Consider the following 22,542-nt stretch of genomic DNA (forward strand, 5'->3'; position numbering starts at 1 on the left):
TCTGGTGCAATTGAGGCTGTTTCCTCTTGTCCTATTGCTTGTCACTTGGGATGTGTACCTGTTGTCCATATCTTCTAAAATTAAAATATACTGAATTTAAGAGATCATAATTGCCTATGAGCATTTGTTTCAGGAGTTTTCTAAAGAAGTAGGGTACAGCAATGTGTTTTATTACAAGGATCTTGGTTTCTAAATGTATGTCAACTTGTTTTCTAGTTCCCTAAATGGCATCCTTCCCCATCTTGCTGCATATGGTGAAAGTATCCTTAAACTGGAAAGGACGCTTGGCAGTAAAGGCTCAGAATAAAAACTCTTTAGGAACAACATCTTGTTCCATCAGGTCTTTTGAAGGGTTAGTTCAAATAGCGGGTGGGGAAAATCAAGTGGTACATTCTCTTTTTTCTTTGTGGAAGTATTTGATGTGATAGGACTGCTAATTGTTTTAAGAGTTGACTTCACAATATAATGTACTAGCACAAGAAAAATTACCTGTAGGGTCTTGTACACTAACATGTGGTCATCAAATTAATAAAAAAATAACTTATTGTGGATCTTGACTTTCTCTACTGCTTTTTGTCCTGTTCATTTATTTACATGGGAGTTAACTATTTAGTCATTTTGTAGGCAGTTGGGCTGAGTTAATTGAAAGCAAGGGGTGGTATACATGCTACCTAGCTTTGGTTGTTTACAAGTGAAGTATCTAGTCAAAGGTTGCAGTTTCATCACTGGTTAAGCTGACTTCAGTCAGGGTCAATGTGATCCAACTCTCCTGCTCGCTCATTTCCACCCCTTTGCAATGGTCCCATTTTTTTGTTTTACCCTGGGGGGAGCCAACTCGGAGTACCAGTTTGTCACTGGACTGGAGAAGAAGCCCAGCTGAAAAATAGCCTCTTTCAGGTTTCTAGCACTGATCTGGTTCACAAATGCTTTTGCCAAAATAGGCAGGACAATGGTTATTAGAATAAGTGGCCAAACAGCAGGGGAAGTGGAGACAAGTTCTTTCATTTATGTGGTATTGTTGTCTAGTTGTTGCCTGTGTGTTATTGTTACTGTATTGCACTTATGATTTGGTGTGGTTGTCTGTGAATGTATTTTCACTTTCAGGACAGACATTTCAGTTTTTACACTTTTTAAAATGTTCGTCTCCTTCAGAATGAGTCTAATTCTTCTCTCACTTATCACTGGACCTTGAACAAATTACTCTTACTTAGCTTGTAAGGGACTTTGCTAATGTGTTATATGCAGAGCAGTTATATTCTCTAATTTTAGCAGTACATAACTGAAGTATGCTTTTTGTATGGGGGGTAGGTGCAGAGAGAGTCATAACACGACAAAATTATTAACATATATTACCAAGTACTTCTGGTAAACTGTGTGACATATGAGATAGGTGATAGACATTGTACATTTTTCCTACAATCATTTGGGTGACCGGTGCATCCATCCCAATCTCAAGAGAAGAATCACAGTATTTATAATATCATGCTCAATTTTCTAATACGGTGTTTAAATACTGTTAAGTCAAAGGTTTTAGACAAAGGACCATACCTCTCTGCCTCTCTGGTGCCGGCTACACTAATACCATATAGTGACAGAGATAATGCATCCCTCCCCTCTTTCTTACTTTCTGAAAAACAATCATAGAAATTTTGTTTTCATGAATAACTGAAGTTTGCTATTTTGAAGCCAGTTCAAACTGGTGATTTTTACAGGCTGCCATTCTTAGTGTGTATTGGACATGTTTTCATGCCAGTCTCTGGAGTTTTACTGGCTCTAGCAACTAAATGGCAAATCTTAAAAAACATTGGTTTTTTTGTCTTCGGCCTGTCAGCTGGTAATAGAAATCTAATGTAGTAGACCGTGGCTTAAGCTTTTTGTCTTCTGCAAAAATTAAGAAATGACAGTTAAGACAAAATGCAGTTCATAGCTGTAGAATTTTTTTAAACTCAGTTCTTTGGATAAGAGGTGTTGGCGATGAATAATGGCTTGTATTCAGTTGGCTCCACAATCCTGTTTTACTGTTAAAAATGGAAGACACCTGTTAAATATGTTACACAGCATAAACTTACTGAAAGGAGTTCTGCAGCCTAGGGTTCTCTGTAGGAAGCTGTATGGGTCTGGAAGCTTTAATACAAGCTTTTATCTTCCTGACAATTGGCTCTTGTGATGATAATAAATTCACCCTCAGTGGATTTGGATGTTGACATAGATGTTTCTAATTGTCTTTCATCTAGTCTGTCAGTGAAACTCTTCTGTTTGTCAGAAGGTTAACTTTCCCTGGTATTGCTCACACATAACTTATTTTCCTGCACATATTACTTGAAGTATTGCATGTTCTAAAATAGAACTGTGGTTCAGTGTAGTATTTCAACTTTCAGTCTTCAAAGAGTGTTTCTGATCTGAATTTGATTAATATTTATTGAGACTTCAAAAAGGACTTAAATAGGGGCTTAATAAAGACAAGGTTTGTATAAAGCATTCTGGGGCGTAGGATCACATGTTGAGACTGAAATAAAAATTTTCCAATATAGAAAATAAATTTTGTTTTAGTCAGCCCTTGCTAGACCATCTTTCTTTCACTGCCAGATTGAAAAATCTGTTTGTAGAGCTCTCAGTATGAAGGTGGTAGGAAGCTATTTGCTAAAGATGCCATTTTTTTTATAATGCATTCAGTTTCATCACTATCACAACAGTTGTCTTGTTTAGTAAAGTAAGGACTGTGAACTTCTCCAGCATCCAAACATATACTTGAGATGTTAAAGTTTAGCTATCATGTGAAACCTTTACAATATAGCAGTGTCATTGCTGCCTAAATAAAGCTGTCTTCTTTGTGTTTGTGTAGCCAAATGGAGAATTACACTGGGGAGCTGCGTGGTGTTTTTAAAAAACCTAATGTTTGGACAGGTCATAACCTGGGTTAGACTGTTGACTTGATTTAAGAAGCAAAACCTTTATACTGGTGCAAAGCAGAGGCAAGGAAGTAGACTGAGATAAGGAGAGTGCAGAATGACTTTTGAAAACTCACTTAGAGTGACTCTACAACTTTATATTAAGACATTTGTATTTGCTTTTCAGAAATGTGGCAGAATTCCAATACTTACGTATTGTGAGTAGAATTGAATGAACAAGGTTTCAGAAATTACTTACTTTAGTGGCTGATTTTTTTTGTGGGATTCAAAGTGAGAAAGGAATTCCAAGCAATACTGGAAAAAATTTTAGAAGTGTTGTTGACATACAGAATGAAGGAAATGAATACTAAAATTAGAATCACAAATATTAAAATGTCCTAATTAATTTACAGAATAAATTGCTGTCATAAAACCTAGGGAAGTTTTATGTAAATTACTAGTATAAACAACTATTACATGGAGCATTGCATAAGTATGGGAGAAATCTTTAACCTGGCTTTTTTTTCTGGGTAATGTATAGTTTTTGAATATATTTTAACTGATTGTGAGGATGCCCAAGTTGCTTAGTTTTGATCATCACATTCTGATAATAAATTGAGATTGAGAGAGGGAAATTTTAAATATTGAGCAAAACTGGGAAAAAACCACCAAGGTGAGTGTATTTCACAGTCTAAAGGAAATTCATTGACTCTCTTGGAGTTCGTGGATGGTAGCTTTCGTTAAATCCAGGAAAAGGATTTGTCATGAGATAATAAGGCTTTTGCAAGTCAGACTTAATTATGTTTATCTAATCAGTGGAATCAACCTAATGTTTAAAGGGAGAAGGTAATAAGGAATTTACATTGAAGGACGTATTTTTATAGTTAATTGAGACATGGATCCTTTCTCCAGATGCAGCACTGAAGCTATCAAGCTTTCATTGCTTCCCTTTTTTTTCTCCAGAAGAAGGGATCTTCCAGTTCACAGATGCATTACAGCTGTGTACATTATTGCAACAAACTAGTCTGTTGTCCTGTTTACTTTTCTGAAAGTGTGCTGTAAACCTGTGGGTAGTTTAATGGAAAGGGAGTCCTTCCAGAACTCAAAATATTCTTTGTAGATATTCCCTGCTAGGTAGAGCATAGGATCTGAGTCATAAAATAAGACAAAAAGGAAGAATTAATTTTAGAAGTTAGGATTCAGAAGCATAGGATACTGTGGACTGAATGGCTTAAGTATTCCTATCCAGTAATTAATGTAGATAAAACCATCTGAAATATTAATCTTCTGTTGAATCTTTAATGTTTTATTTTGCATCTCATGCTGTACTGTGGGAAAAATTGAAGGAGGTAGTTCAAACAGTTCTTGCTGTTACTCTCTTTTGACAGGCACTATTATGTGTATGCAAAATAACACTGCCAACAAAAATCATCAGTCTGAATCCATTGATTCTTGTAAGGTTGCTTATCAGTAGAAATGTAACAGCATTGAAAGTGACTAACTAGCTCTGTCACGGAAAATGGAGCGCAAACTTGAGCTTGCCTCATCTGTCCCTTTACAGAACACTTTTGCCTAGTGACACTGAGACCACCACTCCTTGTCTGCAGTGCTGGTAGTGAGAGTTCCCGCTCTTCTTGCCCCTTTTATGTGTATGGTTTGCATGTTGGTCATCGTGGGATTTAGAAGTGTCTGATAGATACATTCCTTTAGTTCTGGATGGTGACGTCTATACAATCTGTATATGTGTATATTATGTCCTTGTAGGTAGATCACACTGTTTATTACACATCTTTATTTCACTTATTTCAGGAGACTTGATGGTTTTTGCTGACTAGTATTTGCATTGGTACTTTATAGTTTTACGTCAATACTTCCTAATCATTTCAGCTGTGGGGAGGTTTATAGGGTACTTGCCTACTTAACTTATTGGTACTTTAATGAAAAATAAATTAAAATTGCCCTTTAAGTCTCAAAATGCCATAGAGAATTACCTATTTCCTCTGTCTTTATCTCCTTCTCTCTGTTTTTGTATGTAACTTCTGTCATTGTTACTCTGTGATGTCAAGATCAGCAAACGTAAAGAGGCCATAAGTAATAGATGGAAAGAAAATGAAGGGAAATTACATTATTTAGTACAGATAACAAGAGCACGTCAACTAGACGAAATGTAACTGCTCAGAATAGAATGTGAGCAGACTATTGCTTTTTGTGTATCATCTCTCCCAAAATGTTTTGCCCTGTTAATACCCTACCCTTGAGCATCATATTTTGGCAGTAAGTCATTTTGAGAAAGGTAGAGAAATACTGGTATTGCTGGTTTACCCCAGAAACTTTTTTTGGTGCTTTTTTTTGGTGTTGTTGACAACTTCTGACTTCTTGCCCTAGTTTCTATGACTGATTTCTGAGAACCAGTAGGATCATAACATGAGGTAAGAGAGGCAGAGCTGTCAGCCCTCTGTGGACAAATAATTAAAAGGTTAAAAGGATTAAGTGCCTACTCAACTAAGAAGAAAACAGATGGTACCCATCTTTCTAGTTCTACTACTATGTTTCTAAAGGCTATCTGAACAAATAATTCTCAAGACCGGAATATGACCTCAAAATTGCTTCAAATGCAGTATAACAGTTTTTCTTCTACATTTTTCTTCCTGCTGCTTTCAGAGGAACTACAGTTTAAACTATTTTGAGGAACTAAAGCTTTGTATTTAAAACTTCGTTTCAGAAATAAAAACACATTCCTTCTCTCTGGATACTTAAACGATTATATCTATTGCAATATCTGATACTTGATTTATATTACTTTGCAGCTTTTGTTTAGGATACTAAAATAGTGAACTGATTTTATTGAAACTATTGCTTCTCTTCTGAAACTTGTAAAGTTACTACAGTCTGTTCTTACTGCTTAAATAATGAAATGGCAGGTTCAGGAGTAATAAAACTTGTATTCCTGTTCTTGATTTCAATTTCCATGTGTAAACCTCAGTTCTGCTCCTATTTGTCGCTGTTTATTTTGGCTTTCTACAGGACTCTCACCCATAAAATGACCGTCAATACCCTATTTTGTTATGTTAAATTACGAGGCTGGGATTTAACAAAGTACTCCACGTGTTTATAGATTATTGCAAAGCAGCTTCTAGACCCTGTAGAGGATTCCTCAGGTGTTTCATGTTTGACCAGTTGTCGTCTTATCTGACACTAATGTTGAAAGCATTTGAGAATGGAAGGTTTTTTTTAGTTGTATGTATATAATTTATATTTGTTCTCTCTAATGCTCTTAAATGAACACAGTAGTTGTATGACATACTAAATGTTCTCTTGTGTGAGACTATTTCTCAGTGGTGTGGAAGGTCTTGACAATTTCTATTCTTAAGCACTCTAATATGACTTACAGTATATGTGAATATAACCGTTATTTCCTCTGTATCAACAACTCTTGTTGTTAGCACTGCCTTTTTAAATAGAAAAAGGATTGTTCTAGTATGGGTTTAAGACAAACAGGTATGTTATATAGCTTGGAACTATAGATACTGGAGAAATACAGGTAAAAGGTTTGCCTGTAAAGAAGTTCTCAAATATTCATAGAATCATTAAGGTTGGAAAAGACCTCTAAGATCATCGAGTCCAACCGTGAACCCAACACCACCATGCCCACTAAACCATGTCCCTAAGCACATCATCTACACGTCTTTAAATACTTCCAGGGATGGGGACTCAACCACTTCCCTGGGCAGCCTGTTCCAATGTTAACCACTCTATCAGTAAAGAAATTTTTCCTCATGTCCAATCTCAACCTTCCTATTGCATACTGCCTGGTGAATTAAGATCTTTCATGGTGTATTTTTACACACTTCTTTATGTTCTGTTTTATAATTACTTGACAGTTTTATGTTAATAGAATACAGGTAGAAATACCTTATTTCTTTTGACTCCTCCTTAAGGTCAAACATTTATCTATACTGTAGTTTTTAACTTTTGCATAGTAAAAATCTAAATATTTCTCACTGCAGTCTTTCTGTTAATATTTCTGTAGTTAATCAGGTATGCAGTCAGAGACAGTAGGGTCTTGTGGTTTTCATGACAAAACTAAACCAGCAAAACCACCACTTAATTGAAGGAAGCATAATAAATTCTTCCAATTCTCTTATCTCCACTCTGAATAATAACCTGGTGTCTAAGTTAACAGCTTGTAGAGAGAACTTGTGCTATTAACCATTCTCACTAAAAAATTGCACTACAAAGTTCTCAACACTACCACAAATAATTAAAATTAGCCTGAACTTGTCAAATAAAATTGCAGTTATTTTGACTCTTTTGAGCATTTTTGTAGGATCATTTGCAAAGATAAGGAAGTATTTGTGATCAGCAGTGTATTTCTTTGAGCTTCTGACAGTCTTCATGATGTAATCTTATTGCAGGTAAGTAAATTCCTCTGTTATATCATATAGGTTTTATATCAAATTCATATTTTCAGGGAAAAAATATGAAATAGCAGTGCCAGGTTCAGGGATATTCTGCAGCAAGGCCAGAAATAAAACTGTAGACCACTCAGTTTCTAGAATTTTGCATGTGATTGCCATGTTTAACTAAGGTTTTGTTTAGTATCATGCAACTTGTTTGGATTTTTCCTGAATATAAAGATTTTTTTTTTAAAGAAAAATATGTGCTTTGGTCTTGCTTCAACCAGTGCTTGTCAATCAACTGTATAATTGTATATTAGTCAGAGCTGAAGTAATGATTTTCATGTTTGACGAGTAAACACAAGCATATGCACATACACACTTTCCAAAGCCCTCCTTGAGGACAAAGCCCTGAAATTGCACATACTGTTAGCACCAGTGTACAAGGCACAGGAACTAAAGTGGTCGTTCAGTTAGCAGCAAGAGAACTGATTAGCAGACAGAACTGTTGCATTTGTGTTGCAAATTTTCTTGTCTCCTTACAGATAAGTGCAAGTGCAGCATCTAAGTGGGGTGGACCATGAATTGGTGATTCACCAGATCGTAAAGGAGGGTATAAAATAAGTCAAAGGCAGCAGGGCACTCAGCTCACAATTCAATATAAAATGTATTTGTGAAAGACATCTTATGGCAGATTGTCAAGCGTAGGCACTGTTCGTGCCCCATTGTTATCTAGTACTCTGTTGCATTAACTCCTGTCACTTGTCGTTAAAATTATTTACTGCAGTATATTCCATTCCTGGGTCTCAATAAAATAATTGTGAAGTAGTAGTGAGTCATTTTTTGAGATTACCTTTTCATATTGTATATGAGGAAATTAAATGTTATTCCCACATGAGAGAGGATGTCGCTGTCAGAGACAGTACTGGAATCCTGATTTTGTGGCTTTCACTTCTGGGTATTAGTTACGAGATCATCTTTCTCCAGTGTTGGATTTCATACCTTTTCTTTGACAAAGGTAGTTTCAAAATGGTATTTGCCTAATAGGTGCAATGATTAAAAAGTGTCCATATTTACATGTGTGGCTGAAATAAAAATTAGGAAAATGGTGAGTGGAACTTGTTAAAAACCTTATCTTGTAGTTAGCATGATGATAGGTGGTAATTGCTTTTGGTATGTGATAAAATGGTATTTCCCATCTGTTGCTCTGTGTAAGTTCTGTCTCTTTGAAATATTTGTGTAGCTATTTAATTTTGTGGTATATTCAACTGATTTACTTGTAACAGAACTTTGTATTTGCTGTATGGGAAAAGATTCTGCTGTATAAATCCAACTTGTTTTCACTATATGCACTACTAGTGTCCAGGTGTCAACGACCTAATATTGAGGGGTCTAAATATGTGCAAGAATAGTAATTCTGATGAATACTTACGCTTTGAAATTATGTGCATTAGCTATGTGCATGCTGTTTTACCCCATGGTAAATTCAGTATAGTTTACCTACTCGAAGGGCAGTTACAGCAAGTTTGTTTGTGTTTATCTCTCCTTTACTGTGGGGCAAAAACATGTATATGGTCAGGTGCTGTTGAAGAATTGTCATGCACCACTTCATGTGTGGTCATTAGTGTGGCCATACCTAAATCAGCCTGTTTAAATTAAAATGTTTTATTGGAAGTTTTAGTAGATAGTAAAGCAGTTGGTTTTAACTTTCTCCCTCCATAATCAGAAGTAACGTATGACACTTTATTTACCATAAAATAGCTATGCTTTTGAGCTGCAGTAATGAAGATTCATCAATAGTGTCAGAATTGTCTGCAATAAAAAAAAAATAAAAATTGTGGAGTTGCTAAGACTTCAAAAGAACATTTACTATTGTACTTCATATGTTTAAAGACCTACCAATCTTGTGAAGGTTACCAGTGAGGTTAAACGTGCTGCATGGCCCTAACTATGGACAAGGATTTTCTTTGCACACTTAAGCAAACAATTTCTTTTCGCCTGTTCTGCATGCTGTTCTTCTCTAGATGCTTCTATAAAGTGCCACACACCTCCTTCCCCACCCCCATCAGAGGAATATTTTACTGTAAAAACCTAGCTGGGTTGCAGGATTCTGAAGTTGTTAAACACAAAAAAGCCATGTTAGGTTCATTCTCCTTTATTCATTTTAGTTTACTCCTTCACCTGTTCTTTGAATCTTTTCTCCCACAGTCCAGCCCTGCATCATATCCCACTTAAAAAGGGAGGTCTATTCCTGTAATGAGTTTCTGCTTTGCTTTTCATTTCTCTTTCCTTTTTATGTACTCTGTATAATTACTGACTGGTGTTCATTTTCTCTAGCTTCCACCAAAGTCTGAATTTGACCCTACACTAGATTAAAATTGTTATAGCTGGTGTTTCTGGTGGCCACAGACCATTCACAGTCATCCTCTATGATATGATATGAGTATTTGACAATTAGTCATATTCTTTTTAAAATGTTGTTTTCCTCTCCCCTTCCTTAGCTCTGTCTAACCATATTTTTCCTCATCGTCCTGTAACATCAGATTGTAGGAGTGTCTCTCCAAGTCTCTAAGAATTCCCAGGAGTTGCATTGCCTCATCCCTTCTCCTGACACTGTACTCCTGTGATCTGCCTCTCTCCTGTAGGCCTGTCTCATTTTGACTGAATTTGATACCATCTCATCTCTTCAGTATATCTTTAGATATTTTCAGGGTCACTCTGAGCATGCTCTGTCTCAATCTGTTCCTGAAGCATCAACTGTGGCAAGCCTGTTGGAGTAAAGCTCCAGGACTCTAGATCCTGCATGATCTGCAGTGGTGGTTTTTAGCATTATATATGTATGTATGATTCAAAACCAGATCTTTATGTAACTTGAACAGGGTTTGGTTTTTTTTTTTTACCCAGAAGCCTCCAATTAAATATTTTTTATGGAAATGTGAATTTGTTTTAATCATTTTGTTTAAGAGTTCAAGAGATCCTGTTTTCCCAGAAGTGGTGTTGAGAAAGTGAAGTGTAAGCATGAGATGTTTGTTTCAAAAGTTTAGCAAGCTTGTAGTAAAACGTGCCAAGTGTGTATAGCTCCCAGATGGTCAGCAGCATGTCTGAAGAGAGCAGTTGTAATACTTCAGGGGAGCTATGGGTTTTCATATGCTGTTACAGAAAAATTGGCAAGATCCATCAAATCTTCTACACTGAAGCCTTCCCAGATGTATCTAGTTCTCAATAACTTATTCCTTTTTATGGCATTGCAATAAAGAAGAGAAAATGATAATTAAGTTCTAGTTATAATTTTATAATTTTTTTGTAGTGGGGTGTGCTATTTTACTGAAATCACTGTGGGTAGACAAAATTAAGTATACTGTATCTTTATACTCACATAAATAGTAATTAAATAGTTCAAAATATGATAGTCTTTTCTTAAAAATGCTTTATATTACTGGAGTTGCTAGATGCTTAGTTACAATTTATATACAGATTAGGGTTTTACTTTTGCTGGAAATACTAATTTAATATTCTATAAAATCAAGATATGCCCATTATCAATATTCTGTGACTTATTTACTGCTATATTAGATAAGTTTTTATAGTAATCCCAGACATCCAAATTTAAAAATTCATGAGTGTATTTGTTGTAAGATTGTAAGATTATATTTTGCTTAAAATTTGTTTTCATTTAGCCAAGAGATAATCATATTTCTTCTTAAATCATATATCACTGAGGTTGCTGATGTCTTAGTATCATATAATCCTAAGGGCCTCTAGGAGATTTTCTACTTCATCTCCTGCTCAAAGCAAGGTCAACTACAGCAAGTTGCTCAGGACATTGTCCACTTGGGTTTTGGGTATCTCCAATGATGGAGATATGTTTAAACACAATTTCCTGTGCTTCAATTTGTGCCTATTGCTTCTTGTCCTGTCACTGGGCATGACTGAGAAGAGTCTGGTTGCATCTTCTTGACTCCCTGCTCCCCTTCCAAATCAGGTATTTTTACACTTTGATAAGATCCCCCTTGAGCCTTCCCTTCTCCAGGCTGCATAGTCCTATCTCTCTCAGCCTCTCCTGATATGACAGATGCTCCAAGCCCTTAATCTCCTTTGTGGCCCATTGCTGGACTCAATCCAGTATGTCCATGTCTCTGTCATACTGGGCAGCCCAGAACTGGACCCAGCACTCCAGATGTGGTCTCACCAGAGCTGAGGTAGATCACCTCTCTGTCTGCTGGTGTGATAAGGTAGCCCAGGATGCTGTTGGGCTTCTTTGCCGCAAGGGCACATTGCTGGCTCATACTGAACTTCTTGTGTCCCAGGACCCTCAGCTCTTTTATCTGCAAAGCTGCTTTCTAGTCAGTAGGCCCCCAGCCAACTGTTGCTTGAGATTAATCTCCACTTTAATAAATGTCAGAGGTTTCTGAAGGAGGTTTATAGCATCACCAGTGGATGGATCTGCAATTTTTGAGTCTCATTCTTGTTTCTGAGATATTATTTTTGATACAAGTTGTTTGAATTTTTGAAGTGCTAGGTTTCATATCCCTTTTTCTGAAGGGATATAAGATTCAAATGCATGTTACTGTGCATCAACTGTGCCATAGTATGTGTTCTGAACATGTGTGCTCTCTTTCCATATCAGGCATATGTGAAGAAGTTCAGGTGGACCTCAGTGGAACATCATTAAGCTAAAATTTGCTACTTCACTTTTGCCAGCTATGTCATGGTAGTTTTTGCAGCTCAGCTGATGCATACACACTTGTTACTGGCTAGTCACTCAACTGTGTGTAAGCTTGTTTACTTCTTAAGAAAAAGAAATGGGAATAGCAAATGGAATGCTCATTAAATTTGTGTTAATTAAACCCAAAGCAGATAGCATATTTCTACTGAAGTTTTACTTTTCAAAATTACTTCTCCCTCCTTATAATGATAAAAGTCCTGTACAGTTCAGCTCAAAAAGATACTGAGAGACAGTAAAATGATCTATTTTTTAATTATTGATATTACGACACTACCCCTGTGTTAGCTCACTTCTTATTTCAGCCAAGGTTTATGGTTTTCATAAAACATTTACTGGAACACTGACTTTGCAACTGTATCTTATATCCTCAGGCTACTTTTTCAGTAGGGTGTTTGATATTTAATACAGTATATAATCTTTTCCCTCAAAAGAATGAGGTAGAAAATTCTTTGACTAAAAGACTATCTTTATATTTTTTCCTGGAACAGCAATGGAAACATCTTTTTTCCTGAGAATTTGTGAAAGAATAGAACAGTCATGTTTTATCAGACTTTCTTCTTAAGGAAATACATGCACTGCAAAGATTGATGTTTCAAAGCAGTGTGGATATGTCCACACTGTAAACTAGTAGTCAGCAATCAGTCTTTTGAGCAGGCGGTTCAGCATGTACCTGCAGACAAATGTTCCTTCTGCAGCCCTCTTCTGTTGTGTTCTCAGTCCTGGGAAGCAATTCCGGCATTTTGTCACCCCTTCTATTGGATCACGCTTTCTGAGGCTTACGGGTGGAGTTGAGTAACTTACTGTTCATACACAGAACGCACATAGCACAGCATTTCTGTGAATGGACAACCTCTTTTCCCTTGCCCATCTTTATTCTGTTGGCAGACTATTGACGAATTGGCAGCAAAACCCAACAGGATTTGGGGGAATATTTGCCTGTATTTGGTGTGCCCTTCAGAGGTAGCACGTTCTTGCTATGAGTTTTTATCCCATTCAGATTGACACTTTGAGCAGTAATGTCCCCTCCACAGAAGTAAAAATTGAGATTCTTGAAATGCAGCTGTTACTTTACATCTTTCTATTTCCAGAATGCCAGTGTTGTCCCTTCCTTTCCGGTTACTGATGTTGTTACTGTGCTCGCTCTGTTTTTCAGAATTGCCTGTTTCTAAACTTTTTTGCTACACTCACAATATTGCAACTTGCTGCAGGGCCAGGACACCACCTAACTGAGCTGAGGACTTCCCTTACTTGTGTAGGTTTTTATTGTGCTATGTCTGTGCTAGGTCTTGAACAAAACTATAATCTTCTACTCAAAAAGTAGTTCTTGCTAACTAAATGACAGCTTAAGGTTTCTACTGACATACATAGAAAATGTGGTGATATTTCCTTTAGTGTGAACACCTGCTGATGGGGAATGAACTGACATAACAAATGCACATCTGGTGGCTAAACTTTGAAGAAATGTGAAAATTTATTGAAACATCCTTTGATGTTTGAGTGCTAAACATACTTATCAGTGTCATTTACAAACTAATAATACCTGAATCATAATGAGAGTTTGCATTGCTTTTCCAATCTATTCTTCTATTCCCCATCAGTTCAGAACTTTCTGAAGTCTTCATGCGACTTCTCTGGAAAACCTGGAGGCATAAAACAAGCTGGAAGACTGAAAAATGGGGAAGGGAAAGAGAAGGAAGAATGGGGAGTAGGGGAAGATAAAAACTGTTTCCATGTGAAGTGTGTGTGAAAATTACTTTAGTTTTCTCTACTATATTAAAATTGCAGTGTATGTATCTATCAAGAGTAACTGTTTTCATTTTGCAGTGAAATTAATATAAATATAGGAGTTCCTACGCAGTTCCATAACAAAGGTGGATTTTGAAACAGATTCAGAGAACTTACGGCGCTCCACAGACTCGTTAATGTTAATCTGAGGCCACCCTTAGGCCTGAAAGACTGCACCCCTGTAACTGCATCTTATTATGCTGTTACAGTTCTTCAGTATGGTTCAAAACCCTAGTATGCATTTGAACAAGTTTTACCTCTTTGTTCAAGGCAAAGGCCTACTTTTTATTGGTTTTGGTCAACTCTTCTGTTTTCTTCAGTTTTCTAGGCAAGGGCAACATATTATGAAGCTACGCTATAACTTCCCAAAGTTGAGTGATTTCAGTATAGCTGTTTACTTTCAATTTCCTTCTTATACATGGTTCAAAACCCTGGTATGCATTTGAACAAGTTTTACCTCTTTGTTCAAGGCAAAGGCCTACTTTTTATTGGTTTTGGTCAACTCTTCTGTTTTCTTCAGTTTTCTAGGCAAGGGCAACATATTATGAAGCTACGCTATAACTTCCCAAAGTTGAGTGATTTCAGTATAGCTGTTTACTTTCAATTTCCTTCTTATATTTATATACCAAAGTTACTCAGATGTCTTTAGTAGCTTACGGTACAGAAGTGCAGGAGGGCAACTCCTATGTTTCAGCCTTCTTATGCTGAAAAGAAATTTTAAATGATGACTGTAGCAAGGCATGTTGGGTTCAGATTATGTTTCTTTATGCCTGACCAAGGATGATTTTGGCAATGAGGGGAATTGGACTCAGTTCAAGATTTCTAGTTTTAAGCCATTGCTTTGCCATACGTTTCCTATGTTGACTTGTAAATTCACTTGAGGCCAGTTGTACAGTAGTACTTAGCGTCCATTTGGTCAGAAGAACAAATAGCCAGTTCCTGAAAACAGGTCAGCATGTTTTAAAGGGAAGTGGTTAGAAAAATCATTAATACTAATGAGATGCCATGGCACTTTTAGGACAATGTCAGGATATAAATAGAAATATCTAATGTCTTTAAATATAGTGAGACTGTAATATTGTTTTAACTGCAGGTACCGAGAGGCTATTCACAAGTGGGATGAAGCACTTCAATTAACTCCAGAGGATGCTACGCTTTATGAGATGAAATCGCAGGTAAAGCATGACAATTCTTTATCAGTTTAGAAATTAAAAAATAAAACATTGTGCTTGTGAACAGATACCGTGCAACACTGTGTAGTTGTTGTGCACATAAACCACAGCACAACTTTAGGTTTTTCATTTTTCCCAACACAACAGGGTATCTTTTAACAGGAATTAAAATAATGCTGTTATCCCAAATGATGACAGTAAACAACATCTTTGTTAGGACATGAATTAGGAAGTTACAATGTGGAAAAAGCAACTGAAATATTTAAAAATCACATTGGGAGGAGCAGGGAGAGCCTTACTGTGGTAGATTAGCAAATTTGACCATTAAAAATCTGCTTGTGCTTTCTAAAGAGTTGGCTTAACACTGTCAACATTAAACAGGGATACTGTATGCAAAATATATGCTCCAGTGTGTTTTCATGTTAAGTATTACATAGATAAACTAGTCTAGGAAAAGAGCATTAAACAGTATATTTATGACGTCAATTCATTTAAGCCTTTATTTTAAAGCTGTTTTGAGGAAAAAGGCGCTTACAGTCATCAACACCTCACTAAAGTTATGAGATCAGCTTGTAATTTCAGTGTGTCTTTGCATGGCTTAGATGGCAAAAGCGCTAGGATCCATTATTTTGTTTGGATTGGGAAGCTTTTGTCTCCATCTATATGTAAAGGTACAAAACCACATTTTTTTTTCTGTATTAAATAAAAATGCTATTCTGCAAAAATTATTTTAATTTGGATTGAGGATGAGAACAAGAAATGTATGGCTTCTTTCAACCAGCTGGACAGATCAGAATGGAAAAAAATTACTTTTAGGAAGGTAGCTACTCAAACTGTGGCTGAAAAATACATTGTTAAAGTTAGGAGAAAGGAAAAGAGAAAGTAAAATCATGGTACTTCAGTGAATGTGTTATGTAACTTTTAGGAAGCTTGCTATATTGTTTAGTTTTAAAACCTTGTTGTTAATGTAATTCTTTTCTTGTATAAAAAACAAAACAAAACACCCCCACACCCCAAAAAAACCCCCCAAAAGTCCCAACAAAACCCAAGAAGCAAAGCTGGCTATTTTCCAAGGTGCGGTGACTGCTCTTTTTTTTTCCTGGATGCTATCCCATCTCCTCCTCACAGTCATGTTGTCTGTAAAGTGAAGAAAGTTTTTGATTCTGCAAAATAATTAACTGAATAATCATAAGCTTATTTCAATACAGTAATGCTGAAGGAGGCTTTTGTTTTATATAGCTGCAGAAGGTTTAGATCTTACTTGGTTTTGCATTTGGTTTGAGAAATACTTTATGGCTTTAAAGGTTTTTTTCCTGAATTATTTTGGGAGAAGTGTATTGTTGGATTGCTTTGTCAACATATCATACATATATAAATGATCTAGATAGACTGTGTTAGGAAAAATTTGGGGAGGAGTGTGTATGAAGGGTTCATTTCTGACTTGGTTCGTTAATTTGAATGGTGTTGGTAATAAGATGCAGTAATTGTTTTTACTTTAAATCGCTGAATTTTTCTAGTGCAATTCTCTCATTCTATATCCTACATGATGCTGAAAAGCGGGCATTTGTTCCCCTCATTTTCTCACCAGGCTAGATTTGTAGTCAATTGTTTCTTCATACCTTCTGAACAGGAGGCATATATCTTTTTAGGGGGGAAAAAGAAAATCTCTTCATGCATGTTGTTCAAACCTTGTGGAAATTCTGCAGTGGTGCTTTCTCTGAACTTGGGCATGCTTAGGATCAGATCTATGTATTATTTAGATAGCATATTATCATTTACAGATCTCCTATATGATTTAGGTGCTTGACTCCTATGTACTTCTAGAGTTCTGTGGTAACAAAACATCTTAAACATGTAAACCTCCATTGAGTATTTACTTGTATTTGCATGCCTTTACATCAATGCTAGCTTAAATGGAACATCTGTCTAGCCTAGTATCCTGACAACTTCCAACAGTGGATGACTGGGAGGGAGTCATGCAAATGGTACAAGCATGTGGCAGTACTTGGCCCATGATACTTTTCCCAGCCTCCGGCAAGCTTTGGCCCTGGGTCTTCGCTGTGTTTAGAATTGCCTGAAAGACTTTTCTTCAACAAATTTGTCTTGTTGCTTTCTGCTCTTGTGTAAACTTCTAGCATCTGCAGAGCTATGTACCAAGGAGTTCCGAATCTTAATTATGCACTATTGGAAGAGACAGAATAATACAATTCTGCTTAATTAGCAGCTTTCCAAGTTGCTGTAAAGGTTGCTAACTTATCTGGCTGTTCATTTGTGCATTTAATTTTTAACTCCACTAGTAAAGAAATTCTGTTAAGATGTGAAAACGGTATCTGTCCTACAATTTTTTTTTACTATAGTTCAAAGATTTAACTCTGTTTTGAATAAAACAGACCACCTAGTAGGAATTCTTCTAGGCTGGAAAGAAATGGTTCACATGCTCTGATGCTGGCTCCTTAACACAGCCTTTATTTTGCAATTAGAATTTCTAATTTGACTTAAAGTCAAGAGAAAGCTGTTGAAAAGGACAGTTATGCTTAGTGGGACAAATTAGCGAATAGCTCTCTTGCAACAGTTCTGTATTATGATCTTATGTGAATGCAGGAATTAAGCTAGCTCTCCAAAAGTACTCTATTTAATTGAAATTATACTGAAATTAAATATTTTCACAGTGGAAATAACAGGAGAACAGGGAATTATGTTAGCTTACCAGCATCCGAACTACGATGCAGTGACTTAGGCAAATGGATGCTTACTACAACATCCTTCAATCAGTGCTACAGCTGCAATACCTGATACTGAGGGGTGGTTGCTTACTGGGCACCCTAGTCCCTGTATTTCAGCTAAATGGTAAAGATGAGTTGGAGGAATAGGGCACACGGCTTTCCTGCTGACCAGGAGGAGCTGAGAAACCAGCTGTGTGACTCTGATTCGTCTTGTAAAATGTCTTTGCCTGTCTAACGAAACCATTGGAAGGTCATGAAAGCTGAAAGAATGAAGGAACCCAGGCCTCTGCTTCCACAATGCTTTTGCTTCCTTTCCTGAAGAGGAGAGCAGTGCTGGGCAGTTGCACTGTTTCTCTTTGGTTTCACTTTCTGATACTGCATAACACTTCTGTTATACTGTGAATGAGAACACAAGAAAAGTTTATGTACAAAATATGCATTTATAAAATTATTTCTTGAACTTTTTTAACAAAAACCTCTAATCTTTAAATTGGTAACATCTCTTTAGTACACACAAATAATTATTGCAGATGTTTTTTGCAGTATGACTTATGCTTACTGGAAGTTGATTAGTATAATGTGTAATTTGATATCTTTCTACTTTTAAAGGCACTAATGTGATGAGCTGTAAAAATCCATTTTTGCCAAAATAGGAATATGTAATTCATTCCAAAAATATTGCAGTTAATATTTAAATGATACTGTCTTAGACCTGACTGTGTTATTCCAATCCAGCAAATTGGTACAGTACATATACTGCAGCTATTATTGTGAGATAAATGAGGAAGTTTTGGTAGCTCCAGATTTGGAAGAACTGTACACCAACTTCAGCAAGGGTTTGACCAGCACTGGGCCTATGAAAATCTGCCTGTCTTGGTATGTGAGTCACATACTAGAGGAGGTGATTTGTGTTAAGAATACCTTTGTGTGATATGCAAAGATTCTTTATGGTCTATACTACTTTTCTTTCAGTGAGGAGAAGTCTCCTCATGAATTAATTTCTTTTGAGAATTAACATTGGATGGAGTGTTTTGCATGGGCTTAAAAACCTGTGTATCCTGTTACATTTATTAAGATAATCGTATGTTGGGTTATATAGCAGCTTCCCAGTTCTTTAGTACTTCCTTTATCAGAAGCAAACTTAACATTTTAAATAACCTGTTGTTTAATATGCAGCTCAGATAAATATGCTAATGACACAGTAGGAATCTGTAAATATTTATGGTAATTTCTTTAAAGATCTGTATTTTAACAGATGTAGGACAAATGTCTTTCAGTGTTTCTGAAGAGCGGAAATAGTGTTTAAAGTTCCCAGCTGTCAATGACACTTGCACTAAGTGTGTTTCCAGAAAAACATATGGGAATTGTGGAATTGCTCAACTGCTTCAAAAACCCATAAAAGTTGATGAGATTTTTTTTCCATTGCTCTCAGTTAGTCTTTGATCCATTTGAAAACAGATTATTATAGTGTGTGGAGAGGTTAGGGGTGCACTTACACTGTTCTTTGCATGCAGGATCTTTCAGTGTATATACTTGATATTCCATTAACAGCCTAAACTGCTCCCCTGTTGCAAGAACAATGAGTGGCAAGTAAATGTTTGTGCAAGCAGTTCACTTCTATATTTTTGTTAAAAAAAAAAAACACTTTAAAAAAACCCCAACAACAACAGCCTAGTGTTGATTCTAGTAATAGATAAGTAGTATCGTAAGTATATTCAAAGGAATGTATGAAGACTACCTATACTAATGCAGTGACTAAGACTGCTTGAAACTCATTGTGGGCTAAGTTTCTTAAACATTGAGTAGATTATTTTATTCCTGCTTTGAATTACAAAGATGGAGGAACAGGCTTTGAGAAATTCTTTGAATTTGGATCTGACCGTTTGTATGCTGGACCATGTGGGACTCTTTCTTGGATGAAGAGAGATATCAAAGGACTTACTACATTATGATATATATAACAAACTCTCTTGGGAATCAGGCACTCTGCTGTTCTACACCACTCCTGAGAATTTACCTGGTTCACGTTGCTCATCCAGTGATACTTCCACCTCAGATCTCAGATAACATTGTCAAACACACTGTGCAACTATCACAGGATTCCTAAAGTACACAATACAATTGTTTATAGATATTTATAGAAACAAGTAAATACAAATGTAAACAATCAGGTTTATCGCCATTTAATAAGGATGTTTGTCATCAGCTGTCTGAGGATCTAGTTTCTGTAGAACCCTGCATCCTCAATTTGCATTCATTGAACAGGACTGGGGTTTCAGATATGTCTCTCATTATTTTTTTTTAAATAGGCCAAACCCATCATACTCATATTCAAATCATTCCATTTCGCCTCTTCTAAAGGTTTTCTTAATCTTGAACTCAGTGAAGAAATAATATCAACTTCCACCCATCCCTCTTACTGCTTAAGAAATGCTAAGATTCCTAAGACTTGACCAGACTCACAATCCTAAGTTTAGGTTATAACAAATCAGCTAATAATTGCTGATTATTATTAAATGTTGTTTGTTTTTTTTTTAAACTGGGGTGTAGTGAGAAGAGTTTACCATCAAAATATTGATGTAAACTCCAGAAAGCTGCATCGCCAAAAGCATTGCTGTGTAGTGCAACGGTAGTTGCTTTACAGCATGGATAAATGTGAACTGCTTATGGGTAGGAAGAATTTTATTCATCAGTGTTTTGAAATGGGTTTCTGGATGGAAGAAGGAATTGGGTCAGTTTCACTGGACTTGGAATGTATCTATATATAGTGATTCAGCTTCAAGCCAGTGAGCTCATCTAAAACCAGGACTTACTCAGATTCATAACACTTCCAAAATATTGTGGGTAGGACAGGATGGGTCATTCTGCTGCCTGGATTTTTAATACTTGCTCAGTCTCCCGATGACAGTTGCTATGTTTAATTGGTTTTTTGCCACTGAGTTCTTCTAATTCTTCTAATCTGTCACATATATATTTTTTTAAAGCTAGATCTATTAAACTAAGTCATTGTAGTGACATGGATGTTCTTTGTTTTAATGCATGTGATAATGGTAAGTCTATGTTGGAATAAAGTAAGTTCTGAAAATCTACCTACTGAACATCTTTATAAGACATTTCCCTCTAGTCATTTTTATTATATATGTTCATGAGAGTCTTGATGCTTTTTCTGTTTTGTAAGATTTTTTTCCCTAATTGTTTGATTAGTTTTAAGAATGTTTTCTAATGAAGTGTTATCACTATAATTGGAAAATAAATCAAATATGTAGTGAGATTACTTAACTGTGAAACTTGAGTGCTATCCTGCTAATGAAGTTTGCAAAAGAAAATTCATCTGAGAAATTAATGAGAGCAACAGGAAAGGAATAGAATCTTAGTGTGTCAGCTCTTAAAAGGGTGTTCATAAGCAAACACACACATCCTCATCTTTCCCTTAGGGGATTCTAGCAAAATAGCCTTTTTCTGTCATAGCTTGCTTTCAAAAGGGATTAAAGACCTATTTTGCTGGTAGGATTGTCTCTTTTATGAAGGTTTTCCCCAGCATAATTTTGATAAGTAAAAGCTTAATATCTGCATACTCTCAAATGACAAGGTTATATTTGTGCATTTTTCTGAATGCATGGCCATCTAAAGACTCTAAGTTACTGCTAAAACATTGAGGAAGAGGGATTTAAATGGAGTTTTAAGTGATACATAGTTCCTGTCTGAAGCATCATGCTATTTGGTCATTGAAAAATACCCTAATGCAACTGAATTAGTTTCTCTAAAAAGTAAACATCTGTTTAAAAAAGAAATGTTATGTCTGAGTACTCTATTATAATGGTTTGTGATGTTTTTAGAATAATGCTTGCTTATTCCTGTTTTTACTAGTAATCTGAATGTTTTGCAGGAAGTAACTAGCAGAGGGTGACAATTATCTCTGCTGTCAAAAAAAAAAAACCCTCCACCAAAACCACATTGAAATTGGTGTGAATGTAACTTGAATCAAAAGAGATTGCACAAAGTTACTGATGAAGTAATGTAATTGAATGCAGGTCTGGATTGATGCTCATGATGGCTTGCAGTTTAGACTCAACTGTACTGAAGTAGTCCATAAAGGATTAAAAGAGGGTCAAGAGTTTGTTGTATTAAGTACAATAGAGTTCCCAAGAAGAAACACTCCCTACACAGAGGAGTTCACTTTACTCTTTTGAAAGGAATTGAACCAAATCAAAGAACATGCTTATTCTGGAGGGAGCCCTTGGGGGTGTGTTCTATTTATTCTATTTTCTACAGAATAACTTCTGTATAATAATACAGAAGTTAATAATACAATATTAACAATACAAATTATATACAATATAATTGTTCAATTGAACAATTATTGAATAATTGAACAATACAACAATACAAATTATATACAATATAATAATACAATAATAATTTCCTGGTTAACGGGGGAGGTCCCAGACGACTGGAGGCTTGCCAATGTGACGCCCATCTACAAGAAGGGCCAGAAGGAGGATCCGGGGAACTACAGGCCTGTCAGCCTGACCTCGGTGCCGGGGAAGATTATGGAGCGGTTCATCTTGAGGGCGCTCACAAGGCATGTGCGGGACAACCAGGGGATCAGGCCCAGCCAGCACGGGTTCATGAGAGGCAGGTCCTGCTTGACCAACCTGATCTCCTTCTATGACCAGGTGACCCGCCTAGTGGATGAGGGAAAGGCTGGATGTGGTCTACCTGGACTTCAGCAAGGCCTTTGACACCATCTCCCACAGCATTCTCCTAGAGAAGCTGACGGCTCACGGCTTAGACAGGTGGACTCTGCACTGGGTCAAAAACTGGCTGGACGGCCGGGCCCAGAGAGTTGTG

At 36.4% G+C, this 22,542-nt stretch overlaps 1 protein-coding gene across 1 annotated transcript in view; it reads left to right on the forward strand.

Moving 5' to 3' along the window:
- TTC33 (tetratricopeptide repeat domain 33) overlaps nucleotides 1-22,542 on the forward strand; it is a 52,981-nt gene that overhangs the window by 11,007 nt on the left and 19,432 nt on the right. The window contains exon 2 of the mRNA XM_019473640.1: nucleotides 14,890-14,971. Coding sequence (XP_019329185.1) covers nucleotides 14,890-14,971 — 82 coding nt within the window. The remainder of the gene's footprint in view (nucleotides 1-14,889; nucleotides 14,972-22,542) is intronic.

This window comes from Aptenodytes forsteri, unplaced genomic scaffold (assembly GCF_000699145.1).
Source record: "Aptenodytes forsteri isolate BGI_AS27 unplaced genomic scaffold, ASM69914v1 Scaffold120, whole genome shotgun sequence".
NCBI lineage: Eukaryota > Metazoa > Chordata > Aves > Sphenisciformes > Spheniscidae > Aptenodytes > Aptenodytes forsteri.